The sequence below is a fragment of the Salmo salar genome, chromosome ssa12, assembly GCF_905237065.1.
Source record: "Salmo salar chromosome ssa12, Ssal_v3.1, whole genome shotgun sequence".
NCBI classification, from domain to species: domain Eukaryota; kingdom Metazoa; phylum Chordata; class Actinopteri; order Salmoniformes; family Salmonidae; genus Salmo; species Salmo salar.
Genome location: NC_059453.1, coordinates 37,771,000 through 37,790,352, shown reverse-complemented (window position 1 = coordinate 37,790,352; position 19,353 = coordinate 37,771,000). Strand labels below are relative to the sequence as shown.

At 40.3% G+C, this 19,353-nt stretch overlaps 1 protein-coding gene and 1 long non-coding RNA gene across 2 annotated transcripts in view; one reads left to right on the top strand and one right to left on the bottom strand.

Moving 5' to 3' along the window:
* Window positions 1-2,310: 2,310 nt before the first annotated feature.
* LOC106564782 (EGF-containing fibulin-like extracellular matrix protein 1) overlaps window positions 2,311-19,353 on the top strand; it is a 32,898-nt gene continuing 15,855 nt past the window's right edge. The window contains exons 1-4 of the mRNA XM_014131145.2: window positions 2,311-2,535; window positions 4,758-4,848; window positions 13,762-13,807; window positions 14,219-14,494. Coding sequence (XP_013986620.1) covers window positions 4,768-4,848; window positions 13,762-13,807; window positions 14,219-14,494 — 403 coding nt within the window. The 5' untranslated portion in view covers window positions 2,311-2,535; window positions 4,758-4,767. The remainder of the gene's footprint in view (window positions 2,536-4,757; window positions 4,849-13,761; window positions 13,808-14,218; window positions 14,495-19,353) is intronic.
* LOC106564783 (uncharacterized) lies at window positions 11,297-12,899 on the bottom strand. Its single transcript, XR_001319538.2, has 3 exons — window positions 12,798-12,899; window positions 12,279-12,429; window positions 11,297-12,138 (listed from the first exon to the last, which is right to left on the bottom strand). It is a non-coding gene; the product is annotated as an uncharacterized lncRNA (long non-coding RNA).

Below are 19,353 nucleotides of genomic sequence, written 5' to 3'. Positions count from 1 at the left end.
ACTTTATATATTGTACCTTGATATTTTCTGGTCATTGGCTGTTGTTTTTTGCTCGTCCAGTTACAGTATATCACCTCAACAGAAACACTTCCATTTAATTATGAATATACTGTATGCTTGCAAAAGTATTCATCCCCCTTGGCGTTTTTCCGATTTTGCCATAGCATGGTATTCTTTCACTGTAATAGCTACTGTAAATTGGAAAGTGCAGTTAGATTAACAAGAATTTAAGCTTTCTGCCAATATCAGATATGTCTATGTCCTGGGAAATGTTCTTGTCACTTACAACCTCATGCTAATCGCATTAGCCTACGTTAGCTCAACCATCCCGTGGGAGGGACACCGATCCCAAATAACTATTTTTACTTAAGTACTTTACACCACTGGTTTTTGCGACAGGGTGTCATCCAAAGATGTAATCATTAGGTATTTTGTAGCAAAAAAAATACAAAAAAAATAAATATATACATATATATATATTATTTTTTGCTACAAAATACCTAATGATTACATATATATATATATATATAGTTTTTATACATTGATTATAATGTATAAAAACTACATATATGTAGTTTTTATACATTATAATCAATTTGCATGACAATTCAATGTTAGGCAAAATTCCATAATTGTCACATCCTGTTACAGTATCTCTAACCCTGGGGTTATGTTAAGCCCCCCAACGTTCTGTATTGTTCAGCTGAAGTTATAATTAAAAGAGTACAGTTAGCTATGACACCTGTGGTCATGTCTATCCTTCAAACCTAACACCTATAAATCAAGGAGTAGTTCATTAATTTAAATCAATGTAAATTTTACAGAGGCTGTCAGAGGAAGTGTGATATTGGGAGAATCTCAATTGTCCCCTCTGACCTTCTCCAATGGGTTTTGAGAAGGAAGTGAGGAGAGCGGACATGAGGAGTATGTGTCACGGCTGTCTGAAGAATGGGACCAAAGCGCAGCATGTGTATCGTTCCACATTTAATTATAACTGTGAAACTATGCAAGACATAAATAAACTAATGAACAAAACAACAAACCGTGACAAAGAGGTGCAACATACACTTATTCAAAATAATCTCCCACAAAACCTAGTGGAAAACCAACAACTTAAATATGATCCCCAATTAGAGACAACGATGACCAGCTGCCTCTAATTGGAGATCCCCCCCCCCCCAAAAAAAATAGAAATACAGAAACTAGAACCCCACATAGAAATACAGAAACTAGACAAAACCCCAACATAGAAAAAATAAACTAGAACCTACATAGAAATAAATAAACTAGAAAAAAAACCTGTCACACCCTGACCTACTCTACCATAGAAAATAAAAGCTTTCTATGGTCAGAACGTGACAGTATGCAATTGAGATTTTCCCTATGTTGTCAATGTAAGGATGAAAATTGGATGTTCATCATTGACAATTGTGTAAATCACTTTAGTAAAAATACTTTGAAGTACTACTTAAGTCATTTTGTGGATTTCTGTACTTTACTATTTATATTTTTGACTACTTTTACTTTTACTACACTACATTCCTAAAGAAAATAATGTACTTTTTACTCCTTACATTTTCCATGACACCCAAAAGTACTCGTTACATTTTCAATGCTTAGCAGGACAGAAAATTGTCCAATTCACACACTTATCAACAGAACATCCCTGGTCATTCCTACTGCCTCTGATCTGGCGGACTTACTAAACACAAATGCATAATTTGTAAATTATGTCTGACTGTTAGAGTGTTCCCCTGGCTATCTGTAAATAAAAAATACAATTGTGCAATCTGGTTTGCTTAATATATATGGAATTTGAAATTATTCTTACTTTTACTCTTGATACTTAAGTATATTTAAAACCAATTTTTTTTTAACTTTTACTCAAGTAGTAATTTACTGGGTGACTTTCACTTTTACTTGAGTCATTTTCTATTATTTTACTCAAGTATGACAATTGGGTACTTTTTCCACCACTGGTCATTGACCTGTGTCAATAAAATCCTGTCTGTCACCTGAACTAATTGAAGATAGATGGTGGTTGCATGTCAATAATAAAGTTACGTTTTATAGAGCTCCTGTATGCTGCCTCTGTCTGGTCTTAGACTTCATATAGTTGACGCTACATTCTCTGAACCCTCCAAACTGCGCTTACATTAACAATGACATTGTAACAAAAACATTCTGGGACTCACTGGCAGTGCCAAGTTGTCCTATTACATATACCTGCCTCACTATTTTCTCAATATTTTCTCCGGTAGAGGGGGCGCAATGCTTTTGATTAGATACAGTAGAAATTACTATGCAATGTTAAAGAGACAAAAACCTTTGACGCGGATGTAGTGTGTAACCTGTAAAGATAGCACCACCTCCCTATCATTTTGTTACCCTGTGATACCCTGGTAATTTGTACATACATTTACTGATTTCGGGGAGGTTGCTTCTTCAGATTCAACATCACTTCTGACGGGACCCTCCGGAGGAAAATAATCAATTGAGTATTGATACACACCCAACTAAAAAGTAATTTTACAGGTAAATTGCAACCCTATCGAATGCAAATGAAACCGTACCTTGCATAGCCTAACATTACATTTTGCACAACTCCAAAATAGGTTGCATGCTTTTAGAATACTAACCTACTTTTGATCTGTTGACTTGAAAGCGCATTGTTCAAGAGACGTTAAATAATTTATTATAAATCCAACAGATTATTTTTTATATATATTTATATTATAATCGGAAATTGGTTTTGTTTATAATCGCTGCATCAGATATTCGTACAATGTCGGTATTGACAGGTTTCTATTCAAGGCCAATTTATTTATTTATTTGACAGGGACAATGCACATTAATGAACATTTCCCGAAATATGCCAGATTTAGCCAGTTTGGTAGTTTTCATGGTCCATGGGCAGATAGGCTAGATACTAGATAGCAACTGTGGTTTATCTTGTATCTCAAACTTTATTACGTGGGGCGATTAGTGTTACAATATGTTATGTTGATAACGCTAAATACGACACCAATAAGATATAATGATTTATAAGACATTAAAGTAATTACATTATGAACAAGAGCTAAACGCGGAATGGGGATGAACTTTCAGAGAAAACACATGAAACTGATAGGGTGATTCAGAAGATAGCTGGAGGGGGATTTGAACCTTTGCCAATAAAAAAGTGAATGCTGCAACCTGGTCTCAGAGCCCTTCGTATCATTCTGTACGTAAATTCAAGATACTCTTACATTTCATATGGTATGTATTAATTTGTGGATGTCCAGAGTTAGAGGAAGGATTAGCTAACATGCTAAGTAGTTGCCAGTTAGATTAAAAAGTAGTAAGTAATTAGCAAAAATGCAAAAGTTGTCTATGATGAGATTCAAACATACAACCTTTTGGGTTGCTAGATGTTCGCATTGTTATACACCAAACCAACCACCCTCCCGCCTTCCGATTTTCCCTTAAGTAACCTTCTGTCTTATGTAACCATACCAAACAGAACATAGCAGGTAGCCTAGTGGTTAGAGCGTTGGGCCAGTAACCGAATGGTTGCTGGATTGAATCCCCTAGCTGACAAGGTAAAAATATATAGTTCTACCCCTGAGCAAGGCAGTTAACCCACTGTTCCCTGGGTGCCGAAGACGTGGATGTTGATTTTGGCAGCCCCCTGCACCTCTCTGATTCAGAGGGGTTGGATTAAATGCACATTCAGTTGTACAACTGACTAGGTATCCCCCTTTCCCATATCATACCAAATTGAGTGTCCCGGATTTACTTTTACTATGTTACGTCTAGTCTATGAGACAAGGCTCTGCTCCCAAAGGAGATGTTTGTACTTGCCTAACAATTCCTCTCCTGATGGAATTATTTTTCTTAACGACATACACCAACTGATGGTGCAATAAAGACGCTATACAATTAGTTTGCACTCCACACACACACACACACACACACACACACACACACACACACACACAGGTAGCCAATTATCCTGTAGTCAAGTTCACTGTTGTAATTATGGAGGAGAATGGCAGAGTCATAGTTGTATGATTTACTAGTGTCTGCATCCCAGCTGACCCACTATTTGGGACAATCTTAATAGATACCTACTTTTTCAGACACTGGATACACAATATCCATATGCCAGCATCAGCTCCTTGAGCATTAGGTATTGTGGTATTACTGTAAGTTTGCCACGGGTCATGCCCTGGAATTTGAACATGATTTTCCAAGCATTTCCTGTTTGCAATGAAGGAACATTGTGCAGAGCGGATATTGCTCTAACCAGCTTAGGAAAATAGTTGAGTAGAAAAGATAATAAAGGAAATAATAGAATGTGCTGAATTCTTCATTAAGTACGTTTTTTTGCTATACAGTTCATAATGCCAATTTTCAAATAGTAATGCCAATTATAATGAATGCAGCATATAATGTTATAATGAGCATATAATCATATTTTATATAATTTCATGATAATGTATAAAACGGACAGAGCTATGAATTTGATTTGTGAGAATGATGTCCATGCTGACACAGATCTCAATTTAGTGCCTTCCTCAGCATGTGTTAGAAAACTGGAGTGAGTACTGGCCATGGGAATGTCACAGGAAGGTTGTGGACTACCATTTGGGAAACATAAAGAAAACTGAACCAAATTAGATGTATTCTGCAACCATTTTGACACTCAACATGCTCACAAGGACACTTACTCAAAAAACACATTTTTTCACTCAATCTTTTTCTCAATGTCGCAGGGACGTCAAAATGCTACGGATTTACTTGTGCTTGAGTGTTGTTGTCAACGTGGCCGTCTCGCAGGAGGCTGAGGAACCCATCTCATACACGGCAAGTACCCCTCTCACAACCTCCACATACAAACACTGCAGTGCCTGCTGCCAAAAAATAGGGTGGGTTTCCCGGAGCCTAGTTCCAGTATCAGACTAAAATGCACATTCAATGGCGATTCTCCATTGGAGACTATAGGCTTAATCTGGGAAACTGGCACTAAAAGATGAAGCCCCTTACCGGAAAAAAATGGCTTCTGTCAAACAGTTGTGGCAACTCTTTGGTAAATTTTCCCCAAATTTGCACCAAGCTCATATTTTCACATGCAAATTACTTTTGGGGCAATCTGTGGTGTCAAACTTGTGAACTTCTGGCAAACAATTCTGAGAAAGCTTGTAGCGAACATTATTGTTTCCTGCAAAATATGAATATACTAATTAGTTCAGATTTTTGGTTACTTTGTGTATTAACGACATTTAATGCAGTGTTGGGGAGTAGTGAACTACATGTACACTGACGAAAAATATTAACACAACGTGCAACAATTTCAACGATTTTACTGAGTTACAGTTCATACAAGAAAATCTGTCATTTTAAATAAATAAATTAGGCCCTAAACTATGGATTTCACATGACTGGGACTACAGATATGATTATGTTGGGTCACAGACACCTTACAAAAAAGGTAGGGGCGTGGATAAAAAAAACAGTCAGTATTCGGTGTGACCACCATTTGCCTCAGGCAGCGCGACAAATCTCCTTCGCATAGAGTTGATCAGGTTGATTGTGGCCTGTAGAATGTTGTCCCACTCCACTCCAATGGCTGTGCGAAGTTGCTGGATATTTGCAGGAACTGGAACTCACGGTCACACACATCGATCCAGAGCCACTCCGACATTGATCATCCTAATATTTATATATTTCTTAATTCCATTCTTTTACTTTTAGATCTGTGTATTTGTTGTGAATTATTAGATACTACTGCACTGTTGGAGCTAGGAACACAAGCATTTCACTACGCCCACAATAACATCTGCTAAATATGTGACCAATACATTTGATTTGATTTGAGAGCATCTCAAACATGTTCAATGGTGGACATGTCTGGTGAGTGTGCAGGCCATGGAAGAACTGGGGCATTTTCATCTTCCAAGAATTGTGTACAGATCCTTGCGACATGGTGCAATATCATGCTGAAACATGAGGTGATGGCAGCGGATGAATGGCACGACAATGGGCCAAAGGATCTCGTCACAGTATCTCTGTGCATTCAAATTGCCATCGATAAAATGCAACTGTGTTTGTTATCCATAGCTTATTCCTGCCCATACCATAACCCCACTGCCACCATGGGGCATTCTGTTCAGCAAACCGCTCGCTCATATGACGCCATATACACTGTCTGCCATCTGTCTGGTACAGTTGAAACCGGAATTCTTCTGTGAAGAGCACACTTCTCCAGCATGCCAGTGGCCAACGAGGGTTGAGCATTTGCCCACTGAAGTTGGTTACAACGCCGAACTGCAGTCAGGTCCAGACCCTGCAGAAATTCTTTGGTTGTACAAACCGACACTTCCATCAGCTGTCTGGGTAGCTGGTCTTAGACGATCCCGCAGGTGAAGAAGCCGGATGTGGAAGTCCTGGGCTAGCGTGGTCACACGTGGTCTGCGATTGTGAGGCCGATTGGATGTACTGACAAATTCTCTAAAACGGCTTATGGTAGAGAAATTAACATTAGGTTTTTTGGCAACAGCTCTGGTGGACATTCCTGCAGTCAGCATGCCAATTGCACACTCCCTCAAAACTTGAGACATCTGTGGCAATGTGTTCTGTGGCAAAACTGCACATTTTAGTGGCCTTTTTTGTCCCCCGCACAAGCTGCACCTGTGTAATGATCATGCTTAATCAGCTTCTTGATATGCCACACCTGCCAGGTGGATTAATTATCTTGCGAAGGAGAAATGCTCACAATTTGAGAGAAATCCGTTTTTCTGTGCATGGAACATTTCTGGGATCTTTTATTTCAGCTCATGAAATATGGGACCAACACTTTACATGTTGTGTTTATATTTTTGTTCAGTATAGTTCAACTAGTAATTTAACTACATTTTCCAGTAGCTTGGTGGTAGTTGAGCTAAATTCAAATCTAGGTAGTGCTCTAAGTAGTTAATGAATTACTTTTTTCCCCAGGTAGTGGTGCAGCTAACTACTGGAACTGCACAATACTTTTTTTGAAAACATTTGATAAATTATGGGTGAAGTAGGCAATCATTTACTTTCTTTTTCGGCATCAAACCTGCCTCATTCTCAATTGAAACATAGTTTTTGTGTTTAATCCTAGGATGCATAGTAAACATGGCGCCCCAAGAATGCATATGCCAGGTCAAAATGATCCGATAATGTAATATCTGTGTTTTATTTATATGGGACTAAAATATTTCTAAAATAAATTATTTTGAGTGATGATTTGGAGCTTTCTATAATTATTTTATTGTATAAAATGTTTTTAGTCGCTCTTCAACAGTTTGATACACATTTCAATGATAACAAATTATGAAAATTCATAACAGCTATTGAAAATATTAGGATATTTTTCTTACAATCAAAGTTTCACATTCAACCTTTTAGTGTGAAGAACAAAATAAAACCACCTTAAGCATGTTTTATAATATTTCTAAACATTTATTTGAAAATCCGAAGTTCATCATCAATATAAATGACAACACTAACAATTGTGAATTTAGAAAACATGAACACTAAAAGGAACAATGTTTGCGTGTGTGTGATGCTTACTTATGCTGTCTTACAAACAACAAGCATGTGACTCTGCTCTTTGCAGACGGGTGTGTTGCACTAAGAACACCAGCAGCTGACTTTTCTATCCTTTGCGCTTGGGGCAGAGCTGGCACCTGTTCCTCTTCTGGCCCTGGCTGCTCTGAGTGGTGGTGGCATGGCTCTCTTTCATCACCCCACAGCTTTCCGTTGCCTCAGTTCTTCTGTGGAGATGGGAGAACCTTCCAGAAGGACAACCATCTCTGCAGCACACCAACAATCAAGCCTTTATGGTAGAGTGGCCAGACGGAAGCCACTCCTCAGTAAAAGGCACATGACAGCCCGCTTGGAGTTTGCCAAAAGCCACCTAAAGGACTCTCAGACCATGAGAAACAAGGGTCTCTGGTCTGATGAAACCAAGATTGAACTCTTTGGATGGAATGCCAAGCGTCACGTCTGGAGGAAAACTGCTCATCCACTGTGATGCAGTGTTCACTCCAGTAAGACCCCTTTTTACTCAGTCTATTTGACTGGCTTTCACTCTCCTCAGAGGAGGAGTACTCCCCAACTGTAGAATCATCTAGGAACGCTGGACTACCAGGTGCATCCACAACTCCAGCTTTAGCCACAGGCACATAGTCTGTGCCATCTGAATTGGATACCTCAGATTCTGAGTCAGCAATGGCTTCCTCATCCAGCATTTGTAAAACCATTTTGGTTGTATATTTGGCAGCATTCTTATGAGCCTCCTTATGAAACTCCTTTTACTCAATGAGTTAAAAAGAATAAATGAAAACGGTGATTAATGAACATTATAAACAAGATATATAATAAATATTTTATTAATTACTTTGATTTTATTGTTGTAGCAAAAACAAAGTGCAATGCAGTGGATTCCATAAGAAATACATAAGGGTCATATTTGACCCACATATGAAAACTTGGGGTAGTGAAGCAAAAGCTATTTTACTTAAAAAATAAGAAATTAAAAAACAAAACTAGGATGTTAGAACATTAAAGACACATTATTTAAGGAATTCCTGGAATATTAGGTAATTACATTTTGGGGGAGGGGGGTCAATATAGAAAAAAAAACAACATTAGGCCGGGCCATTTTGACCCGGCATATGCATCCTAGGGTTAATTGACTAAATTAAACATTCTGTTAAGATATGACCCCTTCGTGATCTGTTCTTGCAATTTGTAGTCTATGACATTTCAGATTTACATGATGATAATTTTTCACGAGGTAGTTTGAATGTAGTGAACTACTTTTTCAAAGTAACTTTAGGTAGCCTTTTACACTCGCACCTGTACGCGGGTTGAAAATGGCAGATTTGGACACTGATAAGAGTGTAAATTAGAACACAGTGGCTGTGCAGTAACATGCTATACATGACGTCAGATCTCAGGGTCTCCGCTTCACAGCTCTCTATGGGTTTGACTGACAGCCGTTCTGAACTTGAGCGCCACTCGCTAATGATGCGTGGGCTGACTCTTAACCCGCAGACCCCACAGTTATATTGCGGGGCAGGCAGGTTTAGGGTCATGAAATATTGTGTGGATGAAGGGTGGGTGGGTGGCGGGTTGAATAAAGAGAAAACAATGGCCTACTGTAGTCTACTGTTCAGATGGATTAAATTGAAACTGAAATCTGACTGTAGGTCTATAACCTTAATATGAATTCCTGCAGAATTAAGCATTTCTTCCATTAAAATGATACACCAAATGTAGGCAAAATTTTGACTCAGGAACAGGAGTGGAGAAATATGATTTATTTCTTTCAGCATCTTGAGAGAATGTGAATCCGCAGTTAGCACCTCTACAGATGGTATCTATCTTAATCAGCATCATAAAAGCTGATAGTATTTCAACCACATAAAATATGCATCCAAGCCGAACTGAAATCTTATCAGAAACATGTTGGGTCGTTTTCACAGCTTTCTATTTCCTTTCCTTACAACCGGTCTTTACATTTTAGTATTTTTTTTATAGCATTTTCTCACCGGTCCCTTAACATCTTTGCTCCATGAAAGAAGCGGAGATGACAGAGAACTTTATCAATGTCAACTAGATTGAAGCATTCATTCTATCGGTTTATGACATTCTTCTGGCGAGCAAGGGTTTATTTAGTCACATATAATGACAGAAGAGAAGCTGCATGTATCTATAGACAAATTGATAAAAAAATTGCCTACGAAAATGTTGGAAATTATAAGCAGAAACATATCTAAATCAGGAGAAAAAGAAAGCATGGACCCCTGTCAAAAATCTTTCTGCCGTCTCTGACTGTAGCCTACAGCAATTGTTTTCCTACATTATGGGTTAGGGTCGGTTGTGGGCCTCCAGATTTTCACTTTATCACTTATAGTCAGGCGGGTTGGGATGGGTTATTAGCAATTGCGAGCGTGTGCGGGTGAATGAACAGCTGACCCGCTCACCCCCACCATGCGCGACAAGAAGTTGCCCCATCCCTCCGCTTATTGGGCAGCTTTAGCTACATTTTGGTTGTCTGAGTGAGGGAAATGCTGTAAATTAAGAGGACTCTATGTATTTTGAAAGATGAGACATTGAGATTATAATAAATCAACCAGGTAACCCGTGATACAAGTATTCGAAGTCCTTCACAAGGATGGCTGACTAGTGTCCCAGGTGACCTGGTTGAGGATGTTGGGAGATGACATGGAAACCGGGCACTAGGGGCAACAGTGAGCGCTGTTACCTTCAAGTAGGTTTCAGTTTTGCTAGGGCGGGGTTTCCCAAACTTGGTCCTCGGGACTCCAAGGGATGCATGTTTTGGTTTTTATCCTATCATTACACAGTTGATTCAAATAATGAACTAATGATCAAGCTTTGATCATTTTAATCAGCTATGTAGTGTTAGGGCAAAAAACAAAACGTGCACCCTTTGGGTTCCCGGGGACCGAGTTTGGGAAATGCTGTGCCAGGGTGTTGTGGACAGGGATGGCAAATGGGCGTAAGCATCTGCCTCTGATTCCAAAGGTTGCAAGTTCAAATCCAACATTAGAATGTTTTTATCTAGATTTTTGTTAGACTCCTATCCCAAACCTTAACTCTTTCCTTGGGGCGGCAGGTAGCCTAGTGGTTAGAGCGTTGGACTAGTGACCGAAAGGTTTCAAAATCTAATCCCCAAGCTGACAAGGTACAAATCTGTCATTCTGCCCCAGAACAAGGTAGTTAACCCACTGTTCCTAGGCTGTCATTGAAAATAATAATTTATTCTTAGCTGACTTGCCTAATTAAGTAAAGGTAAAATAAATAAAAAACATTGAGTTAATGCCTAAACTTAACCCTAACCTTAAAAATTCAGAGTTAATGCCTAAACTTAAACACTTTGAAATTTGACGTTTGCAACAACTTTGAAATTTGAGAAACATGGATGAACGTCTAATTCTGAGATATAGTTAAGTAAACAATATTTTTCTTAAGGGTAGTTTAACTTATTCCAGTGTGAAGTAATTGGTAGCTTGGTAAACTATATTTTCAGAGTAGCTTCCTCAACACTAATTAAATGTCTTATCTGCATAAACCAAATCACATATAACTTTAAATGAACTTGCTTCTCACAGAGAAGCTAAACTAAACATACTTAATGTACTAAATATACTAAACTACATGTATTAAATGTCTTAATAACAGATACAAAATAAATCCTGAAAAATCCTAATCTTGAAATGATTATCAGCATGCTAATGAAAAAAGAGCAATGACGGAATATTCCCCAAATAAATTGTTTATTTAATCTTTTTATGAAGCTACAATATTTACATGAGTGAAATGTGAACTCTATGGGTTATGGGGATTGTAACCTTAGGATGTTTAACTTCCGAATGTTCATGAACTAAGTGATTACTGATGAGAAATTAGGTTTCAACCAATGGAAGTGAAAAAAAAATAATATGCAAAAAAAATACAAATCAAACCCACTTCACAACTATTGCCTTTTTGAGTGAACTTTGGAGATGGCGGCCCTGTGGAAGTCCTTCGTCCAAAGCTTAATGACTGCATGCACTGAAACAATCAGAAAACACAAAACAACATTAAGATACTGAAAACAATTACTGAAAACGTGTTCTATTTCAGCATCTTAGATTCAGTGGCTAATGGGCAGGTTTGGCTTTGAAAGCCAAAACTTTGTAACATCTGGAGTCAGCTATTTGTAACAGCTGGGGTCAGCTGTCAGCTATACTAACAAAATTTTTTAGCTAGCATAACCTGGAACTCAGGCCTATTAAATCTAAATTTAAATGTGTGGTCAACTGTTCCTAGAGAGATTTCTCCAGCCAAGCGGCAACACATTTGATTCAAACTAATCAATCTGTGTTTTTGCTTGGTAACTGTTGGCATGTGGACTAATATGTTGTTGAGTTGTGTTCTTACACTGGTACAGTCATGCCCTATGAGAGATGTATGACTGCGCATGTGCGAAAATAAATAAAGTGCATTTTCCCCGGTTCTGGTTAAAGCACCAATGATGAACATGTGTGCTTATTCCTCCGTTAAGTAAACCGGTATTCCTGTCCTGAAGATGTCAGCACCAACAGTAACTGTTTGCTTCTAGAAAGAACGAGAGAAGGAACAACACACGATCAAGATGAGCTAGCAGTTTAAAGAGCAATGAAATATCTATTTTTTGCAAAGAACAAATGTATAGCAGGCTACATTTATGAGAATAATACATGTATGAATTTGCTTACCTTATCAAGCTTGAAGAAGATTACGTTACACTCATTTATCACAAAAAAAGTGTTATGAGTGAATGCACCACAAACATCTTTCCAGGATGTTGATGCATTCTCTTCCCAATGCAGCCTCTTCCAACACGACGGGTGGGGGAAGGGTATCCATCTGCAAAAGTTAAGTTTGCTCTGATGTCAAGTCAGCTCATATTTCCTGTTGCTACTTTAACTTAGCTGTTATGCTAGCTAACATGGTACTGAACAGTGACGCTAGCATATTGACATTTGTTATTACAAGTCAGCAAGTCTTTACCTAAAAATATAACGTTAAGTGTTTAGGTAAATCATTAGTTAGCTAGCTAGCTATCGCATTAATTGTGCAAAAATATGATAGCACTGAGCTAGCCAGTGGCGCTGACAGGTTGCAAACAAAATGTGTTTCACGCTATCCCATAAAACATGACACTGCTAAACAGGCATCAATTAGCTAACACGATTTTTAAGTTTATTAGAATGTTTAATAAGTTAGACACTCACTGTACAACTTCGGTAGGTAGATCACTTCCAATAGATTTTTCTTCTCCCACTGACTGGTCATCAATGCTTACTGGTCTTGGAACTACTTCTGGCAAACTGTTTGCCACTAGTGGCATTACATATTATTGTTGCCTAAGGTTTGCTGCAGATTCACCACTAGTGGCAAACACTTCTGGCAACATTTATTTGCAGCAAATTTGCCACAAACTTATTTTTGTGAGGGGCAGCACAAGCAAAAGCCAATCTTGAAGGACAATATAAGCTTTTTAAAGTGGGATTTAATTCAAGTCAAGGATGGGGTCAATTAAATGTTTTAATTCAGGAAGTGAATTGAAATTGAATTCAAAAATGGAAAAATCGTCATTGTAAACATTTGGACAATTTGTATTTCATGCAGTAAAATGTTAATTTTGAGTTGACCCCAACCCTGATTCATGTACCAAGTGAACGTTCATGAAAATGAACAGAGGGTTTGGAATAGACATTGATGGGATGGGATAGCATTGGCATGTCTCCAGTGGAGGATGTCTCCTTCTCGACAAATGACTGTAGTCGAAATTGTTGTTTTTGGAGCTGATGAATTATGGAGGTAATAACATGAGCCTGGACTCATGGAGACAACACATGCCTGTGCACACACAGTGGCAAGTCCCATGACTCAGACGAGGGCGAGCAGACATTCCTCCCTGGATGGCAACAGACTAAGCACATTGTTTTGGGTGAATTAAGGAGACACAGGTGTTCTCCAGGCTGACTCCTTAATTGCTGTCTGTCTGATTTCCTAATATACAGGCTCAAAGTGGCATAACAAAGGAGGGTAAGACTACATCATTAATGAGATGTAGACTGTAAAGCTTCAGAGATATGTATTTTGTAGATCAATTAATCAATCGATTAATCAATCAATCCCTCAATCCAATCAATTGAGTACCATATACTTATCCTCTCTTATTTCTGTTCACAGTGTACAGATGGCTATACATTTGACATGGAACGACAAGAATGCAAAGGTAAGAGGTGCTTATCAACACTTTGTCAAATGTCCTTGTACGTTTCTGGCTTAATGAATAGATTGATTAGTAGAGGAATTGAATAGCACTGTGGAAGAGATACGATTACTTCTAGCAGACACTGATACAGTATGTGTATACCAAGCATATTTATGGTGGAGGTGGTGGTTTTCCTGGTATACCCATGCTGACTTGGTGGTGTTACATTGACCAGACCTGTGTTGAAATAATATTTCTTTTTTTCCAACCTGGAGTGAAGGGGGTTGGGATTTGCACGTTTGGGGCTATTCCACTGGTTTCATTGCGCCAGGCAAGCTCAATCAAGCACAGCTTAAGTAGTTGAAAGAAAACAAACCGTGGCTTACTATATGAACCCAGGTCTGTCTCTGACCGCGGTCCTCCCTTTTTCAGACATCAACGAGTGTACCACGGTGCCCGACGCCTGCAAGGGCGGCATGAGGTGCATCAATCATTTCGGAGGCTACTTCTGCCTGCCCCAGAATGCCCAGATCATCGTTAGTAATGGTGACGACGAGCCCACCGTGGCCCCTCTGGTGGAGGAACAGCCTCCTCTGGCACCCGCCCCTGGTTTGCCTGTCCAACGGGTCATCCAGAGCTCTTTCCAAAGCCAGGGCACCATGCAGTGTGCCGCAGGGTTCGTGGTGGACGAGCTCAACTACTGCCGTGGTAAGAGTAAGCCCATGCAACTTAACTGGGGCGTGTTTATTAGGATTAGGGCACACTATAGTAAAATGTTGAAAATTAGTGTTTCTAATAGGACAAGTACCCTGATTCGTTATGGAAGTGTCCAGCATCATTTTAATCCAACATACAAAGATCCCATCAGTCCCTGACTATGTATATAGGATATAGGAATGGATCTGCCAAACAGTTATAAGTGGACTGTAGTGCAGTGCAGTTATACAAACTCAGTACTAAGGCTACAGTACAAACTCAGCATTGCAGGGACCCTAGTTTAAATGAGCAATACCAGCAGGCAGATTTCCTTCTGGAATACTACCGATGCTAGTTTATGAACAGATATTGAGGCAAAAGATAGTCATCTCAGATTGTCATTCAGTCACATTCAGGATTCATTCCAATTGATTGCAGTCCCTTTTCAAGTTTAGAGCACTTAGTAAGAAAACAGTTCTAGTGAAAATGCAATTAATTGAACCGTTTGAACAGTTTATGCGCTATCTGCAGGTTATGAAGATGCATTGTATTTGATCTGTAAAGTGGGGAACCACTTAACTTCCATTTACCCCTTTGCTCTTTCTTTGGATGATGGATTTGCAGCCGTCATTAAAGAATGTCATAATTTGTGTGTGTGTGTGTGTGTACGTGCGTGTGGGTGCGTCCTCCAATCTCCTGTTGGCAAACTGCGCAAGATTTTAGTCAAGTTGCAACATGCCAAATCCTGGCGGTAGAGGGAAACAATTGCTGTTACATAAACCATTCAATCAGCATGGGGCTACAGCCAAGCTGAGCTCAGGGAAGGAAGGAGATGGTCGCCAACAACACATTCCTGAAACATATTTTTTTCTCATTTAATCATAATGTTTCTTTCATCAGAGGGACTGTCCTTAAGTTGGAGTGATTCACAAACTAAAGGCAGACAGATTAGTGGTATTATGATATGTACTGTACAGTATTATACAGTGTCAGATACAAGATAAAAATGATGCTACATCCCCTAAAAGAATGACATTAGTAATTTGCATTGATACTTTTCCAGTTTGTCATCACAATCAAAACGTACACTGTAACCGAGGAAGATTATTGCAGTGTCTTGTTCTTACAACTGGTAAACATTTGCCATATGCTGCCTGCGATTCTGGTAGCTAATGCTAATAAGACCGTGGCACTTGACCATGAAAACAAGTTCACAGGCCTGGATTCAACTCCAGCCTTAATTCTTCAATGTTTACAGATCTGGAAAGGTTTAAGCAGTGTAGTGGTATAGCTTCATCAAATTGCTTGCACCTTCCAGATCGGCGAACATTGAAGGGTTAGGGCCAAGAGAAATTGGGTCCAGAGGCCGTGCTATTATTATGTTGCATTGCTGAACAAAGCAGGGCTTTGTTCATTAGGTCATACAGTAGCAAAACGTTTTGCAATGGAAAACAAAAACAACTGTTTCTTATTGGATAAGTTCAGATAGTTCTTCTCCATTTCACTCCGTTTCCGAAAGTTGCTTTCCACTACATGCCTACTGAACACAGCCTAGGGATTCCTTTTCCGGGAAATGTTAGAGTAAATAAACACTTTTGAATTGATCTCAGCATATAATCTGTGGTGGTGTCACAGGCGTCGTAGTGAACAGACCAAGGTGCAGCGTGTTGAGTGCTCATCTTTTATTTTTTGAATGAAAAAAGCACTTCACAAAGAAAACCAAACGACAGCCAAACAGTTCTGTCAGGTATCCTAACATACTAAACAGAAAACAACCACCCACAAAACCCAAAGGAAAACAGGCTGCCTAAGTATGGCTTCCAATCAGAGACAATGAAAGACACCTGCCTCTGATTGGAAACCATACTCGGCCACACATGGAAAATGAAACATAGAAACAGAAAACTAGAACAAATTCCCCTTGAAACAAACCAACCCCAAAACACACAAACCAACCCCCCTGCCACGCCCTGACCATTCTACTATGGCAAAATGACCCTTTTCACTGGTCAGGACGTGACAGTACAAACCCCCCCCCGAAGGTGCAGACACCGACTGCACCCTAAACAAAAAACCCACAAAAACAACCCCAAACCTAAAGGGAGGGAAGGGAGGGTGGCCACCGTCTACGATGGTTCCTGTGCTACACCCAACCCTTCCGCCAATCCTCCAGCTATGGAGGTGTCTCTGGCTCCGGGCGTAGCCCCCGTTCTGCGCTGTCGACCACCGCCGGAGGCTCTGGGCTGCAGACCGTCGCCGGAGGCTCTGGGCTGCAGACCGTCGCCGGAGGCTCTGGGCTGCAGACCCTCGCCGGAGGCCCCGGGCTGAGAGGCCTCGCCAGAGGCCCCGGGCTGAGGGGCGTCGCCGGAGGCCCCAGGCTGGGGAGACTTACAGGAGACTGGGTGCGCAGAGCAGGCACAGGGCACACTGGGCCGTGGAGGCGCACCGGAGGTCTGGAGCTCAGGGCTGGCACACCCCGTCCTGGCTGGATGGTCACTGTAGCCCGGCACGGGCGGAGCGCTGGCACAGGGTGAAATTGGCTGTGCTGGGGAATGAGGGCTGCCGTGCGTAGAGCAGGCGCAGGATAAACTGGGCTGAGGAGACGCGCTGGCGGCCAGATGCGTTGAGCCGGCGCACTTCTTCCTGGCTGCCGGCCAACTCTCGCCTGGCAACGCTGCGGAGCCCGTACCGACCACACCGGACTGTGCGGGCGGATGGGCGAGATGGTGCGCATCACCCCGTAATGCATTTCTTGCCCCTCTGCACGCCCGCTCCGCAGTGCCCTCTCCGCCAGTACCATTTCCCGGAATCTCGCATCGAACTCAGCGCTTGACTCCTTTATTGGCTCCGGTTTGCTCCACGGCTTCCCCCTGACCTAGCCAAACTACCCGTATGCTCCTCCAAATTTTTTTGGGGGGCTGCCTCTCAGCCTCCTCTTGCCGTTCTAGCCGTTCCTCCCAGTAACGCCGTTCCGCCTTCGCTGCCTCTATCTCCTCCGGCGGGTGGCGATACTCTCCCGGCCTTGTCCACGGTCCTGCCCCATCCAGTATTTCCTCCAGGTCCATGACTCGAACATACCACTTCCCACGCTGCTTGGTCTTCTTATGGTGGGTGGTTCTGTCACAGGCGTCATAGTGAACAGACCAAGGTGCAGCGTGTTGAGTGCTCATCTTTTATTTTTTGAATAAAAAAAGCACTTCACAAAGAAAACCAAACGACAGCCGTCAGGTATCCTAACATACTAAACAGAAAACAACCACCCACAAAACCCAAAGGAAAACAGGCTGCCTAAGTATGGCTTCCAATCAGAGACAACGAAAGACAACTGCCTTTGATTGGAAGCCATACTCGGCCACACATGGAAAATGAAACATAGAAACAGAAAACTAGAACAAATTCCCCTAGAAAAAAACCAACCCCAAAACACACAAAACAACCCCCCTGCCACGCCCTGACCATTCTACTATGGCAAAATGACCCTTTTCACTGGTTAGGACGTGACAGGTGGCAACAAACACAGATTTGAGTCTATTTAAAATCACCTAAAAATGAGTGGCCTAAAAATAGAGTCACTTCAAAAGAGTCACCTAAAAATGAGTGGCTGGTTCCAGTAAGATTGCTTTAGGTAACAACATCCCTAACTCAATTGTGACAATATTAGATGCATGTTAATTTTTGACAAGTTAGCTCTTCTTCAACTTTGTCTTCATTTTCATCTTGCGCAGCTCAAATGCCTGGAGAGGTTTGAGCCCCTTTTGTGTTAGAAGTGGATTGCTTTCATCAATCCAAACTGGTTAGATTAGTGATTTGTCATTTCTCCCCAAGGAAGGAAGGACATATTTCTAAAGTATTGGAACAGAGCCTGATTATTCTATTGTTCAATGCATTGACTGTAAGGTTCAATAGCAACTGGTTATTGAAGCACTACAAAGAGGAGACAACCAGCAGACACTGACTACAGCCAGAGAGGACTTTGGTGGTGGTGCATCCTTTCATCGCACATCTCATCCACCTCAGACATGGACAGATAGATAGGTCTACCAAAACAGTAGTCACGACATCACTGCATGTGTGTACTTATGGGCTTTAGTCTTTAGCATTTGATTTGGTCTGAGGCATATTCTTTCAGAAGCTTAGTTCCCTTGTTTACTCTCTTTCATAATTTCATCCCTCTTTTATCCCTATCAGAGCCCATTGAACACAAAGGAAGAGCTGTTGCCCTTCTCAAAACAGTAGTTTCTCATCCTGGATGTTGACATATTTGAAGGGGGGGCTTCCCTCAGTAGTCCCCTTGCGATGAAACATTTTGAACCTGACACCTTGATGGAATCCGAATATATATATATATATATATATATATATATATATATATATATATATATATATATATATATATATATATGCCAGGCACCCCTATATATATATATATATATATAATTTTTCTTCAATATATATATATATATATATATATATATATATATATATATATATATATATATATATATATATATATATATATATGAAGAAAAATTATATATATATATAGGGGTGCCTGGCACAGCATTCTTGCAAAGACACAGGGATCTTTGTAAACCAAGCTTTTTGTATGAAATGTGCTCGTTTTGGAGGCCGAGGGTGGGTGGGGGAATATATGTGCATAGACTGTAGTGCGGTAGTATTTCAACATTGTAGTTTTGGCAAATTCTGGCAAGAAGTACTGTATTTGAAGGTGTCATGTTCTTTGCACTCTTATTTCTGGCACAGTGTGTTAATTACACTACTTTGCTACATAAAACTCAAGTTTGATTTCAGGATTGGTTCACCTCTGTCAGCATGTCAACTTTTCACTGGTCTTAATTAATTTCTATGAC